The sequence below is a fragment of the Chanodichthys erythropterus genome, chromosome 21, assembly GCF_024489055.1.
Source record: "Chanodichthys erythropterus isolate Z2021 chromosome 21, ASM2448905v1, whole genome shotgun sequence".
Taxonomy (NCBI): domain Eukaryota; kingdom Metazoa; phylum Chordata; class Actinopteri; order Cypriniformes; family Xenocyprididae; genus Chanodichthys; species Chanodichthys erythropterus.
The window spans coordinates 954,160-978,112 of record NC_090241.1 but is presented as its reverse complement, the minus strand read 5'-3'; the positions used below and the strand labels follow the sequence as shown (position 1 = coordinate 978,112).

Genomic DNA, 23,953 nt, shown 5'->3' with positions numbered 1-23,953 from the left:
AGTCCATGCCTCCACGGGTCAGGGCTGTTTTGTGGGATACCAAAGGCAGCAAAGGATACATCTATGCCTTTGCCTTCAGAAATGGATCAGATGAAGGCTGCGTTTGGATTTGGACGTGCCTCGATGCCTTCCTACCTCGGAACATGTCCTCCAAAGCAGCATTTTTCAGTTTTTGGATGCAGACATTGATTTCGGCAAGATGAAACCTGGAAGTGCTTAAATACTAACTTGTTTTCACCTACAAAGTGATGTCATTCCTGCACCACTCTATTCTGATTCAAGATTAAAAAGAACATGAATTTAAAACATTGATGTGCACCAATAAATCCTGCAATTTTCCAATTAAGAAGAGTCAGTTTTCATGGTGACACACTTTGTGTGCTATATTCCATGTTTTCTGATGTCACTGCATGGAATAGAGTGCCCTGTATAATTCTTTAAAATGTTATTCTTTTACATTCCACAGAAGACAAAGTCAAACAGGTTTGTAAGGACATGAGGGATTGTAAATGATGACAGAATTATACTTTTAGATGAACTATCCCTTTAAAATCAGTGAAACTTTTCAAATGCACCTTCAGATATCAAGAACGACTCTGAACTCACTAATAAATGAGGTAAAGACATCAATAACTCCAGAATAACTGAGATATGAAACAGTCTGAATGAGAATTAATGTGTGAACATCAGTGCTGCCACCTGCTGGAGAGACACCGACACTGCAGCTGTTGATTCAATCAGGTAAATATTTTATTGACAAAATCACCATGATCTCATATTAACAAAGACCTCAGATAGAAACAGCATGATGGAGGATTCTGCGCCATAATTTAATAAATCAAAATAACAATGGAATGTAAGACATAATTATATAACACAAGTAAAATAGCATTTCACACGAGACTAATATAGAAACGTGCACATGAAAAATAAAATTGGTGGACAAAGCAATGCAAGGAAAGACGAGAATTAAAAGAGGAAGACCTTTGAGAATCTACAGAGTCAAAAACACACGAATCTTTACATCATATCATTGGCTTTATTGAGAACGAATCAGTCTGTGATGGGGAGTCGACTCCAAAAGACTCGATTCCTCGCCACGAGCTGTTCACATGCACCTGAGGAAACAGGAGAGAATTAATAAACAAATGAGCACAGTTATTATTTAACTATCCATATAACACCAGATAACATGTGCAGTGATGAATGGAGTCGGGCTCAGACTGAGATCAGCACTGCTTTCTTCACACGCGTTTCATGCGCACGTCAGTTTGCGCAGTGGACTAGTCATCACTGACCATCGGTCACATGACCATAACACTGGAATCAATCTATTATGAGTTATTTTATTTTATTTCCTACCTTAAGAGGGAACTCTGCTCTCTCACACGCGGATCCTCTTCGCGCCGGAAGACACCAGCTGATCTGGAGGATGCAGAACCTACGCAACTTCCGTTAGTTTACGACATGTTCCTACTTTATGAATTTCATATGAATTACAGTGGTTTTGGTGGTTAAACACTACTTTTTTAATAACACACACTTGTATATTAAATTATGTCTGTGATGTATGGAAATATAAAGCAGAAAACGAACAGTGATGATGAATAGCGCTGCCAGAGATATTCTTATTATGGGGAATGTAGTCTTTCACCACGAATTCAGCGGTGTTAAACACGATTATTTAAATATTCGAAATAATGCGGGCTTCAAGAGAAGCATTTACCATCAGTTAACAATCTTAACTCACAGTTGAGCTGTCTTCAATGGTTTATAAGTTAAAAATCGATTTTCCTGTGGAGTTTTTACTTCCGCAACACGCGGTGTAACATAGATAAATCCGAAACGATTATTTAATGGCACACTTGTTGATAAATCCGTTAATTAAACTGTTTCCTCACGAAAACTGTTTGTTCAGCGCACTGAAGTATGTCTTGCATTAGGGTTGCCAGGTTTCCACAACAAAATCCTCAACAAAACTAGCCCAATGCGTTTCAGGGAGGTCTGCCGGTAAAAATCGCTTTTTTTGTTTGTTTTATAAAGTGATGAGAATATTTTTGGTGCGCCAAAAAAACCCAAAACAATGACTTATATAGTGATGGCCGATTTCAAAACACTGCTTCAGGAAGCTTTGGAGCATTATGAATCAGCGTGTCGAATCATGATTTGGATCGCGTGTCAAACTGCTGAAATCACGTGACTTTGGCGCTCTGAACCGCTGATTCGACACAAAAGATTCATAACGCTCCGAAGCTTCCTGAAACAGCGTTTTGAAGTCGAACATCACTAAATAAGTCATTATTTTGTTTTTTTCACATTCTCATCACTTTAAAATATTAATATTAAAGCACTGTACTCACATGAACTGATTTAAATATGTTTTTAGTACATTAATGGATCTTGAGAGAGGAAATGTCATTGCTGGCTATGCAGGCCTCACTGAGCCATCGGATTTCATCAAAAATATCTTCATTTGTGTTCTGAAGATGAACGAAGGTCTTACGGGTGTGGAACGGCATGAGGGTGAGTAATTAATGACATTATTTTCATTATTTTTTGGGTGAACTAACCCTTTAAAGTATCCCAATTCCGTGGACTTGGCAACACTGTCTTGCATTGACATCCATTAAAAATGGTCTTTTTCAGGGTTGCCAGGTTCACAAAACAAAACCCCTCCAATTGCTAATCAAATTGCATTTCAGAGGATAAAATCCACGTTTTTGGCGGGGTTCCCTTGGTAAAGTTCGCATTCCACGGGCTAAATATCATGTTATTTGGGGTCGTTTCAACCTATGGACATGGAAAACAACCGGTGGCAACAGTCTAAAAGCAGCCCAATTCTGCGGGAAAACCGCGGACTTGGCAACACTACAATAGCATTTTAAGCTGACTTTGGAGTCTCGCCTCAAAGCGGCTCTGGCACTGCTTTTGTACGACAGTCGCGGACGCTTTACGGCACATACTGTGGCTGTGAGGTGAGCGACGCTTCTTTTCTTCATTAATAAGCAGCAGAGATGCGTGCTAATGACACATAAACAGCTTTACAGTGATGAAGTGAATGTTTAAACGCATATCAGGTCTGCTTGAGCTCAGTGTTTATTGCAAACAAGTCATTAATCAGAGGAATGTTGAAGCAGTAACATCTGCTGTTAGTGTGATTTCCATACATGATCAACCACAAAGTAACCGAATAAAACGTTGTGATGCACTTTATTGTACTTTTATGAGCTTTTCAGACATGCACTGTTGTTGTATGGAGAGTAAGTGTTTTCAGTCAGAACTTTACCTGCACAGGTGATGAGATTTGACGCGTCTGCTGGAGGAGCGCTGAGGTTCTTCTGTCTGGTGAGTGTTTGTGTGTTTGGAGACCCGCAGTGAAGCCAGATGATGCTCAGCAGCTGTTGTGTGTGTGTTTGTGTGTTCAGACGGTTCTGCTGGGTGTGTTGATGCTGCCGGTGTTGCGGTGGATGGGATTGCGCGCGTTCTCCATGGCAACACAAACATACTCGTCTGGCACTCACTCGGCAGCCTTCGTCACCTGCCCGAACGACACGGTGGCCAAAGAGCTGGCCAGGTACACTGCACCAAATTATTGTTATTTTCTTTACTTATGTTCAGATAGTTGCCAAAGCAAAATGTCTACAGACCTGAAGTTGTTTTGTTTTTTAAAATACAAAATATACATTTTACAAAATAACTTGGATATTAAAATCAAAGCTGTATGTCTAAACAAGTTGTGCTCCAAATTTGAAGCTTTAAAGTACCATTTCAATCAGAGCGTTGTTTTATAATGTTTCCTGAGGTGCACTTATAATGTTAGTATGCTTTTTATATCAAAAATGGTCATAATTTAGAAATAAAAGGCAGTTTTTCTCCCTGATTTTCTCCTCTGATTTGAGCGCCCTGTTTTAAGGGGCGTGTCTCTGTGAGACTTCAGTGGAAACGCCCACTGCTCTGATTGGCTGACATCTTTGCATATGAAATAGCTAAATATTAGTCTCTTGAAAACTTTAGCACATTTTTACCATTACAGCTCCTCCTCATCTCACTGACACACCAGTGGGCGGGGCTAATGATGCAATGATGGAGTAGGCGTTGATTTCTTCTGTGGAGGCGGAGTTTCACCATCTATGACAGGATCAGTCGTTCTCTGGATCTGCTGTCAATAAAAGCTTTTATTGGACTAACAAGGACGTTTTCAGTTCTGAAACTTACAGGATATTCTTATTGTACGATGAGCTCTTATAAATCAAAAACTCTAGGAAAAGTTGATTTCTCAATTCATGACCCCTTTAAGTTTTTGACAAGAATGAAACAAGGCTTTGAGGGACTGAATTAAGGCCCATTCACAGCAAGAACGATAAAGATGATCAATTATAATTATCAAGATTGTAAAGATCTAAAATAAAAATTAATATAAATATAAATAAAAAAAGACAAAAACACAGCAAAATTACTAAAATTTTAACTTAATAAAAACAAATATATATAAAAAATACAAAAATGTAATATAGCAAGATATTAAAGTAACAGCAGTATACAAGACACACATCATTTCAAACAATCATTGTGGCCAAATGCATTCAAAAAGTTTAATGGAAAAGATAAAAATACACATTTAAATAATCCAGGCATGTTTTTCACCAAATGAAAATTTCGTCATTTACATGCACTACTTTAACAATAAACAGCAATATTGATTATATTTCATTATACTAAAAATTAGACCCCTAGTGAAGTATGCAGGTGTGTTTGTGTATAAATGTGTTTGTTTTCTTGAACTCTCCTCAGAGGAATAGTGGAGAAGAAGCTGGCGGCGTGTGTGAACATCGTGCCGCAGATCACATCCGTGTGAGTACGAGCTGCGTGAGTGTGTGAGTGTGTGTGTGTGAGACACTGCGGTTCTGACGTGTGTTTTTGCGGCGGCTGCAGGTACGAGTGGCAGGGGAAGATCGAGGAGGACTCTGAAGTTCTGCTGGTGAGTTTGAATGCTCATCGATCCATATCTCCATCTTTATTAATGTTTTCTTTTTAATATTAAAGCATAATTCAACAAGGTTGGCCACTTTAAAAGAGAGCTGGTTAAAGAAAAGCTGAAACCAGATCCAGAGAGTAAAACACATCAAATGACAATAAACATGTAGATATGATTAGGATTGAGCTGACATCATGAAGCTGATGTTTGTAAAAGCATAATACAGTATATAACAGATCTTTACATTACATTCAGGATTACTTTATTATTGTGAATATAGCAAGATCATGCCGTCAAGTTCTTCTCTTTCTGGTTCTTGAGTATGAGAGCATCAAGATGTTTTACTATTGGAAAAACACTGTTAGAATGGGAGAGTTCATTTTCATTGAATCATTTCAAAGCTGATTTGTGTTCAGAAATGTTGATGAATGATGTAGTGCAGTGGATTTCAGTCAGTTTGTGTGTCTCTTTGTTCAGTTCATGGAGCTGATGATCTGAATCAGGTGTGTTTATTATGAAAGACGCACATGTGCAAAGCTGTTTCTTCTATGTGGATCTTATGGAAGCTTGTTTCCACTATGGAATAAAAAATAAAAAAGGTAACTGCGACTTTTTATCTTGCAATTCCGTCTTTTTTTCTCAGAACTGGGATTTTATATCTTGCAATTCCGCCTTTTCCACTCAGATTCACAATTTTATATCTTGCAATTCCGACTTTTTCTCAGAATTGTGATTTTCTCACAATTCCTTTTTTTTTTTTTTGTTGGAGTTTTGTATCTCGCTATTCCAACTTTTTTCCTCAGAATTGGGATTTTATATCTTGCAATTCCAACTTTTCCACTCAGAATTGTGATTTTCTCACAATTCCTACTCTTTTTTTTTAGTTGGAGTTTTGTATCTCGCTATTCCAACTTTTTTCCTCAGAATTGGGATTTTATATCTTGCAATCCCAACTTTTTCTCAGAATCGCATTTTTTATGTCTCACTATTTCGACTTTTTTAGATATACACCAACGGCAACCTCCCCCAGTTTCTCTTGAAGCCAATATGGAAGTAACTTAAACTGCAATTCATCGACTGGCCACTAGGGACAGGCTCCAAAAGAGAGCACAATCTCATTGAGTCCCATGTTAAAATCATAGACTGTAAAAAAATATGGACGTAGTGTCCGTGACGTCACCCATAGAGTTCTGAACAGCAGTTTTGACGCATAAATGAGGCCGCGGCCATCTTAGCTACGCATCACCGCACGTCACTCCCAGATAACTGAAAATGGGCAAAGAGGCGGGGAGGTGGTTTGAGCTGATGTGATTGGTTGCTGAAACCACGCCCACCTAGCTTGACGTGACCACGTTAGCAAGCGAAGGAGCTATCTATCTAGATACTATCTAAATTAATAATAAAGATAAGTTTTATCATCAGAAAGTTCTAAAGGTTTACTGTCAATCTACGGTGTTTTTTTAAAGATATAGATGCTCCAACACCAGTAATGTGTGTTGGGTGTGCAAATAACAACATGGAACATCAAATGGGACTTCATACCTTTATAATAGAGATCGCAAGATGAATCCAATCTGTGGCACTTGGGTAAAATATAAATGTCCATTGCAAAACAAAAAAACTTTGTCCATGAAATATTGATATATTATCCATTGTTTGCATAACATTTCTTCTGAATGATCTGCTCTCTGTCATCGTTCTTCAAGAAATAATGCAATCTGAGCAGCGTTTATGTTGTAAAACTGTATACGATCGTATTAAACAAACAAATGAGCCCGTGTCCAAAGTATATTTTTTCAAAATAGTGCAGCAGTTTTAGTTATAATATCCAAGCAGTGCTGTCGGAGTTGTATATCCTCCCGCCATTGTCATTGTAGTAAATCTCACAAACAAAACTTTCAGCCAATGCCACGATCCAACAACGTGTGTTCTGTTTCTTCCGCATGCATGCACATCTACACAGACACATCAGTCTCGAATATTATGCAGCAAGCCATATTTTATAATTGTATAAAATAATCGAGCACAAATACGGCGGAGATGCCAAATTCAGCGGCTGGCATTAGCTGAGGTCAAGTGACGGCTCACAGACAGCAGCTGCAAACCTGTCACTCAAGTGACCACGCCCTTAATTATGCAGAAATGTAAGGCTTAATATAATTTAAAAGAATGAGTTATAAAAAAATTCACCCCCCTCAGAGTTGTCATGAAGGGCAAAATTAGCAGTATAAACCAAAACCACAATTTGAACCAACCTGTAAACATGCTTTTTTCTGCTGTAAAGTTGGGCATTTTAACATGGGACTCAATGAGATTCTGCTCTCTTTTGGAGCCTGTCCCTAGCGGCCAGTCGATGAATCGCAGTTTAAGTCACTTCCGTATTGGCTTCATGAGAGACTGGGGGAGGTTGCCGCTTGGTTAAAATGCCCAGCTTTACAGCAGAAAAAAGCATGTTTACAGCCTGGATCAAATTGTGGTTTTGGTCTATACTGCTAATTTTGTCCTTCATGACAACTCTGAGGGGGGTGAATTTTCTTTTATAACTCATCTGTTTAAATTATATTAAGCCTTAAAGTTCTGCATAATTAAAGGCGTGGTCACTTGAGTGACAGGTTTGCAGCTGCTGTCTGTGAGACGTCACCTCAGCTAATTCCAGCCACTGAATTTGGCATCTCTGCCGAGTTTGTGTTTTTTTCGGGATTATTTTATACAATTCTAAAGTAACATGGCTTGCTGCGTTAATGATCGAGACTCGAGACAGATGTGTGTCTGTGTAGATGTGCACGCATGCAGAAGATAAACAGAACACACACTGTTGGATTGGCATTGGCTAAAAGTTCCTGAGATTTACTACAGTGACAATGGCAGGAGGATATAAAACTCTGACAGCACTGCTGGGATATTATAACTAAAACTGCTGCATTTTGAAAAATTATACTTCGGACGCGGCTCATTTTTTGTGAGATATATATGATCATATACAGTTTTACAACATGAACGCTGCCCAGGTTGCATAATTTCTTGAAGAACGATGATGGAGAGCAGATCATTCAGAGGAAATGTGATGCAAACAATGGATAATATATCAATATTTCATGGATTTAATGCTTTTGTGGACAAAAAGTACTTTTTGTTTTTCAATGGATATTTTACCCAAGTGCCACAGATTGGATTCATTTCTCGATTGCTATTTCATTATAAAGGTATGAAGTCCCGTTTTTATTTTTGCGTGATGTCATTTGCACACTCGACACATTACAGTTACTAGTGTTGGAGCATCTGTATCGTAAAAAAAGACACTGTAGATTGACAGTAAACCCTTTAGAACTTTATAATGATATAACTTGTTATCTTTAAAAATATTAGCACTGCTAAGATTGCATTGGCCGCCTTTTTGCATCAAAAATGCTCTTCAGAAATTTATGGGTGACGTCATGGACATCCATATTTTTTTACAGTCTAATATAAACTCACAATTGCAAGTTATAACATTCAAATTGCATTATATAAACTTTAAATTCCAAGAAAAAAAGGTCAGAATTTTGAGATAAAAAGTCAAAAAAAAAATTAAATTTTATTCCGTGGCAGAAACACGCTTGAGTAGAATCTACACCTGACAATCATTAGCACTTCACTGCACATTCAACATCTTTAGAGAAAATAATGCACACAAATGAGAAGAATACTGTTGTAGAAACTTTTAAAAATAACATTGCATTCATTTACATCTATTCATATACACTAATGTGTGTTTTCAGAGGTTGTATTGCAGTGTTTGTCTTTCCAGTGCATGTAATATCTGACAACTGAAGTTTTCTGTACATTTATTTTCAGATGATTAAGACGAGAAGTTCAAAGATTCCTGCTCTTGCTGAATATGTCCGGTATCCCCCACACATCAAGCTACAAAAAACACATTTCATGCAGAACCAAAAAGAATTGCAGTCCATTTGGCCAGATGAAGCCAGTGATGGCGAATGCAACTTTTTGCGATTCTGTTTGGTGCTGCTGGTGACAGAAATGACTGGCTTCACCTTTCATCTAAAAATACACCGCACCAGTGTTGAATAAATAAACGTTAGTGTGTTGTTTGTTCTGCAGGTCAAATCACCCGTATGAAGTGGCGGAGGTCATCAGTTTACCCATCGATCAGGGAAACCCGCCGTATCTGAAATGGATCGGAGACGTTGTGCCGGAATGAGCCGCGCTTCAGGCTTTAACACAGAAATTGGGATTACAGCTTATGTTGTTTTAATTTGACTGCTTGTTTTTTCCCACCACAAAATTTTCATTGCAACAACAGGAAGTGAATATTAAAGACGGAGAACCGTTATAAATTAGCAATTTGTTGCATTTGATATAACGGGCGGCTCAAGCACAGTCCGATCAGTTTGATCTGTAATAAAATGTTAAAATGAGCAAAATGCATTTGTGTCTTATTATTTACATTATTATTTCTTATGTGTTGTTTTGATTCAAATGAAGTCTTTGTTTACCCCACTAAAAATAACACCTGAAGAATACATGATTCCATGATACGACTACTTAGTTAGCACGTTAATGAACGGAGATGAATTATTGATTAGGAGGAGTGTAAAGGATTTTATTCTGTGACCAGAAAGTCATTTATACCACAGAAATGACACCAGTGACCAATCACAATCAAGTATTCCAGATGAGTAATAATGCACGACAGCTTTTAATGTAAGATGCATCACATGATCAGAGGAGCAGCACTGGATTTTCTTTGAGCCCTCAAATGTCAGTGAACACACAAACACACACATGCACTGACAACTGCAACAGCTGCAGTTTCTGCGCTTCAAATGGAAACGGAAATATGGAAACAGTCCAACACTGTTCTTAACAAGCCGCTGTGTTTGCGATGCTTCAGCTGGATGTGCAGCTAGCTGCCTTTACATGCACCCAAATAAACTGTTTATAATCAGACAGAAAAGCCTTCATGTAAACACCATGATCGATCCGACTGAGCTCGATCTGAATCACATTTCGATTGGATAAATAAGAAATAAGCATGTAAACGCTTCAATCCCATCCAGTCATATTGAAAAATACCTTGTGCATATGACCAGTGATTGAGGAAAATTAGTGCATGTAAACATCAATTGATATTTTCCAGTTTCCTGCTCAATGAATGATGTAGCATAAGATCTAAACAAAGAATACGAGCAAAGGCCGTGTTTTCTTGTGGTCTTCGCTGGCAGTGTAACTAAATCATCTGTGTTTAATGGTAATGAATCTGCATCAGCGCAGCTCAATCTGTCCACATTACAAGCAGCTGATCTCCAGGACCGAGAATTTTTCCCTGCTGTTCTCCGACAGGTGTGATATCCGCGCTCCACTGCGGTCACGGGTCGGGCTGACGGAGCGCTCGCGTCGCCCATCCACATCCACTTTCCTAGAGTCCTCGTGGTGTCCGTTCTGGAGTTCGTTCTCCTCGTGCTCTTCGACGTCGGTCACCTTCAGATGCTCCTTCGGGTCCAGTTCTCTTCGGATCTCCTCGAGCGGTAGCGCGACCATTCCCGTTCCTGGTTGCTGATCGTGGTTTTCCACACGTCTGGACGACCGGCACAAGGCTTTCCGGAATCCTCTTTTGAAGTTGTCCGACAAGACGCCATACAAAATGGGATTCGCGCAACTGTTGGCGTAAGAAAGAACCACAACGAAATAATACAGACCTCTGAACTCTCCCGGCAGCAGCACCAGCAGGTTGACGATGTTTAGAACGTAAAACGGCAACCAGCAGAACACGAACACGGCCACGACGATCACGACCATGCGCGTGATCTTGCGCTCCGACCTCCTGCGGCGGATCGACGTGGCGCGGACTCTTCGCCCGGAGCTGCGCACCTTCACCACGATCAGCAGGTAGCACAAGCAGATGACCGTCAGCGGGCCGAAGAACCCGACGGTCGCCGTGTAAATGATGAACGCCGCTTTCCAGACTTCGGCAGGCTCCGGCCACACGATGCTGCAGTTCCCATCATCCTGCAGAACGCCGGCGAACACCACCACCGGCAGGACCACCACGAAAGAAACGGCCCATACGGTTGCATTCACGGCCTTGGCCACGCGAGGCTGGCGCCACCTAGAGGATTGGAGCGGATGCACGACAGCCAGATAGCGGTCGATGCTCATCACCGTCAGACAGAAGATGCTGGTGAACTGGTTAATGGCGTCCACCGTCATCACCAGGCGACACATCAAGGATCCGAAGGGCCATGAGAGCAGGCCGTTCTGCACGGCGAGGAACGGGAGACCCAGCATGAAGAGTTCGTCTGCGATGGCCAGGTTGAGAATGTAAATATTCGTCACCGACTCCGTCTGGGAATATCGCAGTACGATGTGGATGACGAGAGTGTTCCCGACCAGGCCGACGACGCACACGGTGACGTAGATGAGGGGGATGAGGATACCGGCGACTCCCGGCGCATAATCCACCGTATTGCTGTAGGTCCAGTTCTCACTCGGAAAGAGAAACGGAGGGGGAAACGAGGGGGACGCGTTACTCCACACCGCTGATTCTGTTGTGGAGGGATGTGTCATTCGATGAACCTCCATCGTTATAAGAGCGACTCAACAGCTGCCCATCTGATCTGTGAGTGAGAGAAAACACTGGTTGAGTGTGTCTACACATGGACGGATACATTTAAAGATATCATTACAAATATCACTAAATGTTCATCACACTAGTCCAAATACTGTAAAAAACTAAAACTGCCAGCTACACTGGGACTGTACCCATGCAAAAGATGCACATTAGTACCTTAAATTAATTTTTTTTTTTACTTATAACCACACATTTCATTAAATAATTTTAATATGCCAGTCTACTTGTACTTCCAAACTCAGCTTTTTACCTTAAAATGTACTGATGGTCAAAGCACTGTCATACTCGTTATTCATAATTTTTACTGGAAAAGAACATTAACTTGACAGTAAAATAGTTTAAGGCTAATTTGATATACTGTAGAAAGTATAATTGTATTAAAGTACAATTAATAGGTAGCATTTTTAGTTTTCTCTATAAAAATTACAAATATTCTCAATATTTCTCATGTGTGCTACATTTAGGGGCCAAGCAACAAAGGTGCTTCTTCTTCCGCTCAGGAAGTCTATGGCAGCCCATAGAAAAGTTCATAGGAAAGTTATGAAATTTGGCACACTGGTAGAGGTCAGTCCCAACAGTAACCACACCAATTTTGGAGTCTCTAAATCAATCCCTCTAGCGCCACCAACTGTCCAAACTTATATAACTTTTGAACTATAAGGGCTAGAAATTTTTTTTTTTTCCATCTGATTCCTTGGCTGAAGAATTCAATTGCACCCTAATACATAATTTTCCATCATGTAAATTTCCCAGCCATTTTGAATTTCCTGACAAGCCTACTTTTTAAAACTTTTCTTACGCCGTTGCTCCAATTTTCACAAAAACTGAAAGAGATCATCTTCAGACCATGCTGACAAAAATTTGAGGAATTCAAGTTGATTTGTCAAACCATTTTCAAAAAACGTGCAAACAAATTTTATGTAGCGCTTGCGAAAATAGAGGTAAGGCGCTATCTCCTCAATGCTTTATCGTATTCCGACCAAACTTGGTACGTGTCATCACATGCATGACCTGAGGCTACATGCAGCATTTCGGCACAGTGCCACCTACTGGTCCGGAGATATGAAAAATTGATTTTTTTCCTTATAACTTCTGAACGGTTTGTCTAAAAATCATCGTCATGCTGGGTCGAATGATATCAAATTTTCCCATATCGGCCATTTTGGACATTGGACATTTTGAATTTTATAGTAAAATGCTGTATTTTACGAACGCGTGAATGTTTCATTACGAAACTTGGAATGGGTAATCAGCACAATGCCCTGATGGAGTTTGAGAAGTTTTGGACCATCGCCACCAAGTGGTGAAAAATTATTTACATGCTCTTAACTTTTGATGTGGTTGACTTATTTCATTGGAGTTGAAGAATCCTTGCTGAGTCCAACGATACCAAACACTCTAGGTTTTGCCTCATGGTTTGTCTAACGTTGTAATTTAGTGTTTAAACAACATTTGTGAATATCTTAGAAACTGTTAGTCTGATCGAGATGAAACCACCATAGGAAAATCAAAAACATAGGTCATTGACTAAACTCTAATGGCCAAATGTCAAAATTTTGATAGTAAATGGCAAAAAATGCAATCAAAATCAGGGTAATTTTGTATGTGTTCATACATATAAATGTCTATAACTCCTAAACGAAATTAGATATTTTCACCAAATTTGACACGCTGGTCTGATTTACTTCAAATTTGACATGCAATTGCTGCTTGCAGCTATATTAATACTTCTGAAGTCATATGATGCTTTGTGTGAAAAACAGAAATTAAAGTTGAAATGTAACATCACTACATCAAACACTTTTCTTGCATGTGATGTAAACAAGTGTGTAAATGTGGATGAATCATACACAAGGGAGAGTAAATATGGAAGCTTGTTTCAGCCACAGACTAAAAAATAGGAAAGGTAATGACTTTTTATTTCACAATTCTTACTTTTCTTCTCAGAATTGCAAGTTACAAAGTCTGAATTGTGAGATATAAACTCGGAAAAAGTCAGAAATGTGACGGAAACATGCTTCCGTAAGTGGATTATGACAGAACGTTCATGTCTGCCCAGCTAACAGCTAATGTTCTGGCAACGTTCTCTCAAAGTTACATCAAACGTTCTAACAGTAGCGTTATTAGAACGTTCATTTGGTGTTCTGTGGTCTTTAATAATGTTCTCAAAACGTTAGCCCAAAAACATTACTTAAATACCATTCATGGATTTTTTCCCTGAAATGTTTCAGCTGGATGTTCGTCTAACGTTTTTTTTAATTTTACTACTTGTTTAAGAACGTTCTGAGAAAGGTAACATTCCCATGTTTTATTTAAATGGCCATTTTGAATGCTAGCAAAACATTATTAGACACATTTTGTTAGCTGGGTGAGTGAATTACTCCTTTAATACAATAATACAGTAAAAAATACGACGAGTTCGTTTTATTCAGTGATGCTTCTAAATAATTACTTGGCATAAGTGCACAGTCTGCGGTACGTGATTGCGGCGTTCCTGGACCCCGACCGGGTAGGAAATGAGAGGCATGGATAAAGAATGGCCTGTGATTATAGATGATGGTCTCACTGACACGGTTTGTTCTGTCAGGTACTGTTTGGTGACGTTTATTCTAAGCCGTGTTCACCCTCTCTAGCACACTTATAATGCCGGCTAATTACCGTGCGGTAGCGGTGCAGACGGACGGAACAAGTGCGTGGCTCGAGGTAAAAACACTTTATTAGGAGCACAGGAAGAAAACACACAGTCTTTTTGTATTGTCCTAGATTTAATATAGGCTGTAAATCAAGTGTAGCTGTCATTGGCTGCTTCAGCTCGTCTGATTGTCATCCTCTGACTGAGCGACACCAATTACGAGCATCTGGATGCAGGAATCAAAGGCACTGGATCATTATTTTGCCTCTTATTCTGGTCTATTGTGATGCTGCGCTGCTTTTGGAGACACACTCAAATTTCTCAAACAGTCTTGCCACAAAAACTGGTCAATTAAGTAATAATCAGGAAATCATGAGCACTTTGATCAGTATGGTGGTCAGTGATTTTATGATTTGGTCACTGTCTGGTATCAGTGCATATGTCACTGTGGGGTGATTCCAGACATATTTAAAGTAAAATAAGTCCATCTTGATTTTAGTGCTCAAAGTACAGACAAACATCTCAAAAAACATAAATCACAGATTACATAAGGACTGATGATGATAATCATCCCTCTTGTGTGTTTTTTTTTTAATCTTTCATGCGTCAGACTGTGTTTTCCTCTTTCCGCAGGTAAAAAGTGACCGAGCTTCACCTCTTTTATCCATTATGATCTAAATGCTCTTTCGATAATTTACTCCGGAGTCTGTGCATTACTTTTTGTCTACTGACATTTACAACTAAAAAGAGATGCAGAGACCTTAAAGGCGGTTTAGGTTATTAATGCACACACAAACACAATAGAGCAAAAGCATCTCAGTGTTTATGTTCACAAAGAGCAATCTGGTTGAGACTGTAGATTTACAGTGCAACATAAAGATTCTCACACACAACATTGAATTTCACTGTCTTTTCTAGTTATACATTACTGATCGAAGCTTTTAACCTTATAAATCATTCTGTATCATATTTGATAGACACTCTTCTAAATGATGAACATGAACCTGTCTCACACGATCTCCTCCAGTCCTTCTGTCTTTGATCGATAGTTTAGACTGTTTTATCAAGTAAAAGTCTTTCAGTGTAATTGTGCTTCACGTTTCTTTCTGCTGATTTTTATCAAGTAAACGTAAGAACAACTTTGATATCGTTAGTAATATTTCAACTGCAGCAGGTTTACTTGATTATCTTACATCATTTATTATATCATGAGTATATGATCATTAGGTTTGTTTGTTCATCTGACAATCATCATTGTATTTTATTATATGTTTTAAAACTACAGAGCGTTGATCATAAAACTAAGCATTTAAATATCATCTTACTAAGATTTCATCTTTTTGGTCAAATGAATATCAGCATCTGCACCAAATTGCATCTAATGTAATCTCACACACACACACACACACACACACACACACACACAGTGGGCTTGGCCCTTCGTCGCCATGGATACGGCCTGGGCAGTGTCTGAAAGACCATAAAAGAATAAAGGACAAAAGAACAAGCACACACATGCTGGATTGTGTGAGTGAGATTAGACCTGTTCATTATCTGAGCACAATGGCGTATGAGCTGACAATGAGTGTCACTGAAGAGAGCAGAAGGTTTCAGCGCTGCACCAGCAGGTGTTTGTGTGTTTATGGGTTCAGAGTGGTTAATGCTGTTCAAGATATTCAACAATAATGCCTTGCACCAAAAACATTCATTTTTTTACTTTACAGACGCTCTCTTCCTCTACGCTAGAATTCAAAAGTTTGGGGTCAGTATGATTTTTTAAAATAAATAATTGCTTTTATTCAGCAATAATTATTTTATTAAGTTGATCAAAAGTGACAATAAAGACATTTATGATGTGACAAAAGATTCTATTTTTAAATAAATTCTGAACTTTCCGTTCATCAAAGAATCCTGAAGAATAAAATGTGTGACGGTTTCCACAGAAATCTGAACTGTTTTCAACATTAATAATAATCATAAATGTTTCAAATCATCATATCAGAATGATTTCTGAAGGATCATGTGACACTGAAGACTGGAGTAATGATGCTGAAAATTCAGCTTTGATCACAGGAATAAATTACACTTTACTATATATTCACATAGAAAACAGCTGATTTGATAATATTTCACTGTTTTAATGTATTTTCGATAAATAAATGCAGCTTTGATGAGCAGAAGAGACTCTTTTTAAGGACATTTAAAAATCTGACCTGAAACTTTTGAATATTAGTGTATGTGTGTGCGTTTCTTGACCAGAATAAACCGAAAAAAGACTTTTATGCTGACAGACTAAATTGTTGCACAGATGATGATCCGAGACCATCTGCCTAAATCTATTATCCATCATAGAGAGACAACCCAAACATGTAAATGAAGAGATTAATGAAGGTTCCGGGGGAAGTAAAGGGTTAAATGTAGGATGACCAGCTGTTCTGGTGTTCAGATAACGATCCATATATCCAGCACTCAATCTGAAACACACACACACACACACACACACACAATGCATAAATAATGTTTTTATGATTAAAGACCAGATAACTTTGAATGAACGTTCTATTAGCGTTACTGGAAGAACGTTTGTTTATAACGTTGAGAGAACCTTGTCAGAACATTCTCTCTCAGATATCAATGTCTTGAATCAAGGTTAAATCACTGTTGAATTTTGTTTGTTTTGCAAATCAGTGTTGATATTTTTTTCAACATGGGTGAAATACATTAATTTACATTAAGAATACATGAATTAACACTGATTTATAAGTATTTTGTCAAAATTTTAGGTTGATATTTAGCATTAATTGTTGTTTCAACATTTTTTCAACATTACTAAAAACTTTAACATTATTTTCGACCACATTTCAATGTTGAAGATTGATGTGTGCGTTAAAAGACAACAGGTAATCAACACTGGCTCTGTTTACGCTCTTAATTCATGTTCCTGTTTGTATTGTTGAATCAATGATTCATCAGTGACGTTATTCTACAGAAATAAATGTCTTTATAATCTTTCACTCCCCTCAGAAATGACTTTCCTTCAGCTGATGTCATCAATCACTCTTATTGATCAACCACCTTCATTTAGAGATACAATTAATCATGGAAAAAATCAAGTTCTCATTTAATATTCTGATTCACTCAGAAATGCGTCACATTACAGAAGAAAAATCGACATATTAAGTTAACGTTTCTAGAACGTTTATACAAAGTTATCTGGTCTTTAATAATGTTCTCAAAATGTTTAAAACATCATCATTCATGGAGCGTTTTTCTGACACATATTAGTTGGATGTTATTCTAATGTTTTTTAAACGTTACAGCTTGTTTCAGAACGTTCAGAGAACGTTCAAAAGTAACGTTCCCATAATGTTTTCTCTACCGTTCACATGATGTTTTTAAAACATTTAAGAAACTGGACGTCCAGAGAACATTCCGAAATAGCGTTTTCATAACTTAGCGGGAACAGTTTTTATTGCCGAACTGAAAGGGTTTGAGAGCCGATGCCGGATAAACCCTGAAGAACTGAAGCCGTCCATCAGAGGTGAAATCAGTCAGTTCATCAGTGTTTGTCGAGCTGCAGGTGATTGCAGCTTTATTGCTGATGTTCTGCCTCCATTGCTCAAAGTGAATCGAGCGGCTGCAGTGTGAACAGCTGTGCAGGTTAATGTGGATTAATGACACCTCTGGGAACAAAAGCTCCAGCCATTTTGATCTCACTCAGTCTGCTGCCATTGAAAAAGCTTTTCACCAAAAACACAAACAGCTGTGCCGCGCGTCGCTGAAATGCCAGCGCATTCGAACGAGTCCAATTAATGATCATTCATCAGCTCAATTATTATTAGACGTTCATCTACGCATAAAACATTCCATCTTCATGTGAGAATTCAACACATTTCATTTGAAAAAGAATGACATGTATCTAATTGATGATATTCTGATTCTGAATTCACATGCAAATGTGTTTCCTGAGTTTTTCCCACAAAAACAAAAGGTTTTTAAAGGATTCCTGCAGGTTCGACATGTTCTGTGACATGCTGTCGATTACCACAGAAAGTCATTTCATTTGTGAAATTCTGTTCACAGTAATGAACTTACAGTGAAGGTCTGTTTAATGACCACATGCATCATCTCAAGGGTTAACATGAGAATAGCATCATTAAAAAACTCACTAACCTCAACTCCTGTCATAACTTAGTAAATCTGACAAACTTGGCAAAGCTTGTAACATGTAATCAGAAAGTTAGACAATTTAAAGCTCAAAAAATAAACATTTGTGTGCACAAGAATTAATCTAAGTGATTTACATGTTACATTTCTGCATCTACACCCTCTGGAATGTCTTAGTTCTTCAATGGAATCGCTGTGAAAACCTTTATTTATTTTGTTACAGATGAATCATTGTCTGTGCATCAAACCTGGTTTATTCCTAAAACACACAAGACTCTTCAGTGCTCATGTGAACCTGTTCTGCATGAGCTCAAGTTGACTGACGGTTTCACACTGAACCACCTGAAGCGTCTTCTGTCATGTAGAAGTCACAGTAATGCAGTAGCCATGAACTTTTTCAGCATCAAACAGCAGCATCTTTAAATCACTCACACTAGATTATATTTTATTCAAATCCTTCCAATATAAAATTTCAAAGTAACATGGAAACTCACCATTAATAAACTTCACTTGTGTGTGTCCACCTGCCCGCGCGGCTCTGAAGAAGTGAGGCGCCGCTGCAGCAGCACGAGGAGGCACAGCATCCCGTATCCTGGCAACCAGAGCAATGATGCACTGAGGGAGAGAGAGAGAGAGAGAGAGAGAGAGAGAGAGAGAGAGATTACAGACATTAATGAAGATCGTCCTCTGAGATTGCTCATGGAAAATATTCCTCTCATAAATGTGAGCACATGTCAGGTCAGATGGACCTAAACTGAGATAGTTTGACTCTCTTCTGTGTCGTTAAAAATGCAAGTAGAATGATGGCACCAAACATAAAAACACATTAATCTTGGTGCCAAAAAAGCTTTAGAAAAACATTCATAAATACCAACACAACAAATTAAGTGATTAAACGTTTACAAAGATATATAATCATATCAATGATTTCAAAAGCATGTAAAAAATGTGTTTCTTTAAAAACTTACTGAACCCTGATGAAAACAATTAGTTTATTTCCTAATTAGTGATCTTCGTTCTTCATAATAACACTGGCTCTGGAATTTGGAGACCCAGCATTAATACAGTGACAAATCAACAAACGTCAGACAGAAACAACATTATTGATCAGGAGGCTGAATCTTGTCACATACAACAAATGGATGATGTAGAACATGAATGATTCGAAAATTATTGATAAATTATTTGATTTTAAACTCAGTTTAGATTCAGTGTTGTTATTGTTTACTAAAACTATTAAAAATCATTTTTGTTAATTGAAATAAAGCTGAAATAAAATAATATGTTAGATGTAATATTAGATGTATGTTTACATCTAAAACAGACAGACAGACAGACAGACAGACAGACGAAAGGCAGACAGATGAAAGACAGACAGACAAGACAGACGAAAGACAGAAAGACAGACAAGCAAACAAACAGACAGACGAAAGACAGACAGACGAAAGACAGACAGACAGACAAGCAAACAAACAAACAGACAGACGAAAGACAGACAGATAGAAAGACATACAAGCAAACAAACAGACAGACGAAAGACAGACAGACAGATGAAAGGCAGACAGACAAAAGACAGACAAGCAAACAAACAGACAGACGAAAGACAGACAGACAGACAGACGAAAGACGAAAGACAGACAGACAGACAGACAGACAAGCAAACAAACAGACAGACGAAAGACAGACAGACGAAAGACAGACAGACGAAAGACAGACAGATAGAAAGACAGACAAGCAAACAAACAGACAGACGAAAGACAGACAGACAGATGAAAGGCAGACAGACAAAAGACAGACAAGCAAACAAACAGACAGACGAAAGACAGACAGACAGACAGACGAAAGACGAAAGACAGACAGACAGACAGACAGACAAGCAAACAAACAGACAGACGAAAGACAGACAGACGAAAGACAGACAGATAGAAAGACAGACAAGCAAACAAACAGACAGACGAAAGACAGACAGATAGAAAGATAGACAGATAGAAAGACAGACAAGCAAACAAACAGACAGACAAAAGACAGACAGACGAAAGACAGACAGATAGAAAGACAGACAAGCAAACAAACAGACAGACGAAAGACAGACAGACGAAAGACAGACAGACAGATGAAAGACAGACAGACGAAAGACAGACAGATAGAAAGACAGACAAGCAAACAAACAGACAGACAAAAGACAGACAGACGAAAGACAGACAGACAGATGAAAGGCAGACAGACAAAAGACAGACAAGCAAACAAACAGACAGACGAAAGACAGACAGACAGACAGACGAAAGACGAAAGACAGACAGACAGACAGACAGACAGACAAGCAAACAAACAGACAGACGAAAGACAGACAGACAGACAGACAGACGAAAGACGAAAGACAGACAGATAGAAAGACAGACAAGCAAACAAACAGACAGACGAAAGACAGACAGATAGAAAGATAGACAGATAGAAAGACAGACAAGCAAACAAACAGACAGACAAAAGACAGACAGACGAAAGACAGACAGATAGAAAGACAGACAAGCAAACAAACAGACAGACGAAAGACAGACAGACAGATGAAAGACAGACAGACGAAAGACAGACAGATAGAAAGACAGACAAGCAAACAAACAGACAGACGAAAGACAGACAGACAAAAGACACATAGGCAGACAAAATACAGACAAAAGACACACAGACAGACGAAAGACAGACAGACAGACGAAAGACAGACAGACAGACAAAAGACACATAGGCAGACAAAATACAGACAAAAGACACACAGACAGACGAAAGACAGACAGACAGACGAAAGACAGACAGACAGACAGACAAGCAAACAAACAGACAGACGAAAGACAGACAAGACAGACAAAAGACACATAGGCACACGAAAGACAGACAAAAGACACACAGACAGACGAAAGACAGACAGACAGATGAAAGACAGACAGGCAGACAGACAGATGAAAGGCAGACAGACAAGAAAGACAGACAGACAAAAGACACATAGGCAGACAAAATACAGACAGACAGATAGACAAAGCAAACAGACAGACAGACAGATGAAATGCAGGCAGGCAGACAAAAGGAAGACAGACAGATAGACAGACTGATTCTTCCACAGTCACTGTAAGACAAGAAGAAAACAAAAATCAGAACATACCAAAAACATACCCAACATATTCTCAGCACAATCTCACTTTAGAGCCCTTCTCACTCATTTCACTCAGAGACACTCTAAATGAAGGTCCTGACTGATTTAAAGCAGCCCTGCAGTGCAATAACTCAACAGCTCATTGAAGTTAAAGTGCCAGTATGAAAGAGAGCGAGAGCGAGATCTGCGTGTTCAGCTGCGTATGAAAAGGTTCTGATTAGTTTCGAACACAGACTGGTTCTGCTGTCAGCTGGAGGTCCTGATCACCTGCGTCTCTACTGCGCTGATCTTCCCGCTGGGAATCTAGAGTGCAGAATTTCTCAAAATAGTCAAAAGTATCACAGTTCTAATTACTACCATATCTCATGAGAAAGTGCTCAAAACTTTATCCATGTTAGTGAAAATGTCTTTCTTTAAAATAAACCGTGAGTACAGGGTGAGCGTACAGACTCCTGAGAGACGTGATGCTACTGTGAATAAATAAATAAATGATCAGTCCTCATAAACAAACAGCCTTTGGCACTAATACAGTTTTGTAACAATGGTGAAATATTTGTGTGTGCAAAATATTTAATTACGACCTTAATGTAAAGAAATAATGTATTGTACAGATTTTATGTGATGGATGTTCAATGTTGCTATCCATCTTATTTTGCAATGTGGAAAAGGCGAATGTGCGAGGCTTCCTATTCATTAACTAAGAATACCAAATAGCCGAAAACGGTAAAAAATTGTCTGGGCGCATTATTGAATATTATATAAATCATTGCTTTTCTAAAGTAACTGAAGATTTAGGGGTGAAGATTCTGCTTACAGGCAATAAATCACATGAGAGGGGCGGGGCCTCTGGTGCCTCCATCATTCTGTAATTGGCTGATCACACTGCCAGTCTGATAATGTGCGTCTATCATTGAAATTGGTCTGAAAATCGGAATCAATTTTCAGACCAATCGGAATCAATCAATCAATCAATCAATCAATCAATCAATCAATCAATCAATCAATCAATCAATCAATCAATCAATCAATCAATCAATCAGCCAATCAATCAATCAATCAATCAATAAATCGATCAATCGATCGATCGGTCAGCCAATCAACCAATCAATCAATCGATCAATCGATCAATCGATCGATCGGTCAGCCAATCAATCAATCAATCAATCAATCAATCAATCAATCAATCACACTTTGCCCAGATTTGATGTCTTTTTTGTCGAAAATTCTCACACAAAATCTCTTAAACTCATAAATAATAATAAGAATAATACGTTTCTTAAGATCTATGATCTTATTTTTCTTACAGATTGAGGTTTGCTTTGTTTACCTTTTTTTTTCAGAAAAATCTGGTTTAATGAATGGACTAAACAATAAGCACACCCACTCTGACAATATCAGTTTCAGTTCTGAACTGAGAATCATAATAATAACCAGCATGAGGCTGAGAAGTAATATTTTAATATAAACCTACTCACATATGATCACAGTCCCAAAGGTAAATGGTGTTTTTATGAATAACTGAAGGAATGAAATGTTCTACTGATGCCGGGTTTGGAACAGATCTCTCTGGATTATATGAAGGACTGTAGAACACACATACTTATGATTGACAGGATACTGACCACACACGCAATATATGAGAACTGAAGCCGCTGACTCATCCGAAGCAGTAAATCAGCCTCACGCTTGTGCAGAGAGAAACAGAAGCGCTCTTTTATCTTCACGTTCAACTCGAAATAGATCTTCTAATGAATCTGAAGATGCTGTTTGTTATTTACTATTTTAATCTGAACACATTTGCATCTATGAGCTGTTGCCATGGCGACGACGTGAGCCCTCTCAGAGGGTTGTGTTTGTTTGGGCTGGTTAGTGTCGCACCACTTAATGAACTGTAGACATCATCATGTGTCACACAACTTACCTTTTATTGGTCTGAAACTACGGTGATGTGATCAGAGCGTTTGGTCAGTGCAGCTCCATGCAGATGCTTTACAGTCTCTTTGTGCATTTCACAGAAACTATTTGCTTTGAGATATTGAAATATTGATGTTTCTACAAGAAAGAGCATACGTTATGAACATATATTCAGGCTACAGGCGGTCTGATGTTCTCCGGTTCTTCAGGTTATTCTGGGCTTTTTCTTTGCAGCTGAAATCCAACTATAAACTCCATATAAAGTTTGTGTGCAGAATTAAAATCATGAATATGTTCAAAGCTTCTTCCAACGTATGTTCTAAGAATGTTTTTCTAATGCTCACATTAAGTTATGAAAATGTTCCCTGAACGTTTTTTAAATGTTTCTCTTGGTTATGCAAATGTTAAAGAAACATTGCATTGTATCATTCTTCAAACATGATGGAAATGTTACTTTTGAATGTTCTCTGAAACAAGTAGTAACATTTAAAA

General features: G+C 38.5%; 2 protein-coding genes and 1 non-coding gene across 4 annotated transcripts; 1 reads left to right on the top strand and 2 right to left on the bottom strand.

Moving 5' to 3' along the window:
- Positions 1-1,105: 1,105 nt before the first annotated feature.
- On the top strand, positions 1,106-9,390 carry LOC137011687 (protein CutA homolog). 2 transcript variants are annotated; one of them, XM_067374755.1, is made up of 8 exons: positions 1,106-1,454; positions 2,387-2,975; positions 3,295-3,345; positions 3,426-3,574; positions 4,792-4,851; positions 4,933-4,978; positions 8,810-8,859; positions 9,077-9,390. In XM_067374755.1, exons 3-8 carry the CDS (start codon positions 3,298-3,300, stop codon positions 9,174-9,176), a joined length of 453 nt encoding a protein of 150 aa, XP_067230856.1. In that variant the 5' UTR covers positions 1,106-1,454; positions 2,387-2,975; positions 3,295-3,297; the 3' UTR covers positions 9,177-9,390. The 2 variants fall into 2 exon arrangements, with proteins under 2 accessions (XP_067230856.1, XP_067230857.1); XM_067374756.1 differs by lacking the exons at positions 1,106-1,454; positions 2,387-2,975 and adding an exon at positions 3,004-3,077.
- LOC137011782 (small Cajal body-specific RNA 18) lies at positions 1,214-1,300 on the bottom strand. The gene has a single exon (XR_010893527.1). It is a non-coding gene; the product is annotated as a small Cajal body-specific RNA 18 (non-coding RNA).
- An 874-nt stretch (positions 9,391-10,264) lies between the features above and the next one.
- On the bottom strand, positions 10,265-19,430 carry si:zfos-169g10.2 (somatostatin receptor type 5). Its single transcript, XM_067374753.1, has 3 exons — positions 19,374-19,430; positions 18,900-19,020; positions 10,265-11,592 (listed from the first exon to the last, which is right to left on the bottom strand). Exon 3 carries the CDS (start codon positions 11,555-11,557, stop codon positions 10,265-10,267), a length of 1,293 nt encoding a protein of 430 aa, XP_067230854.1. The 5' UTR covers positions 11,558-11,592; positions 18,900-19,020; positions 19,374-19,430.
- Between the last annotated feature and the right edge of the window lie 4,523 nt (positions 19,431-23,953).

Bases quoted from the DNA above. Each gene is read 5' to 3' on its own strand.
- LOC137011687 (XM_067374755.1), top strand. From the start codon at position 3,298: ATGAGATTTGACGCGTCTGCTGGAGGAGCGCTGAGGTTCTTCTGTCTG. The intron at 3,346-3,425 runs GTGAGTGTTTGT...TTGTGTGTTCAG, and splicing joins CGCTGAGGTTCTTCTGTCTG to ACGGTTCTGCTGGGTGTGTT. The intron at 8,860-9,076 runs GTATCCCCCACA...TTTGTTCTGCAG, and splicing joins GCTCTTGCTGAATATGTCCG to GTCAAATCACCCGTATGAAG.
- si:zfos-169g10.2 (XM_067374753.1), bottom strand. From the start codon at position 11,557: ATGGAGGTTCATCGAATGACACATCCCTCCACAACAGAATCAGCGGTG.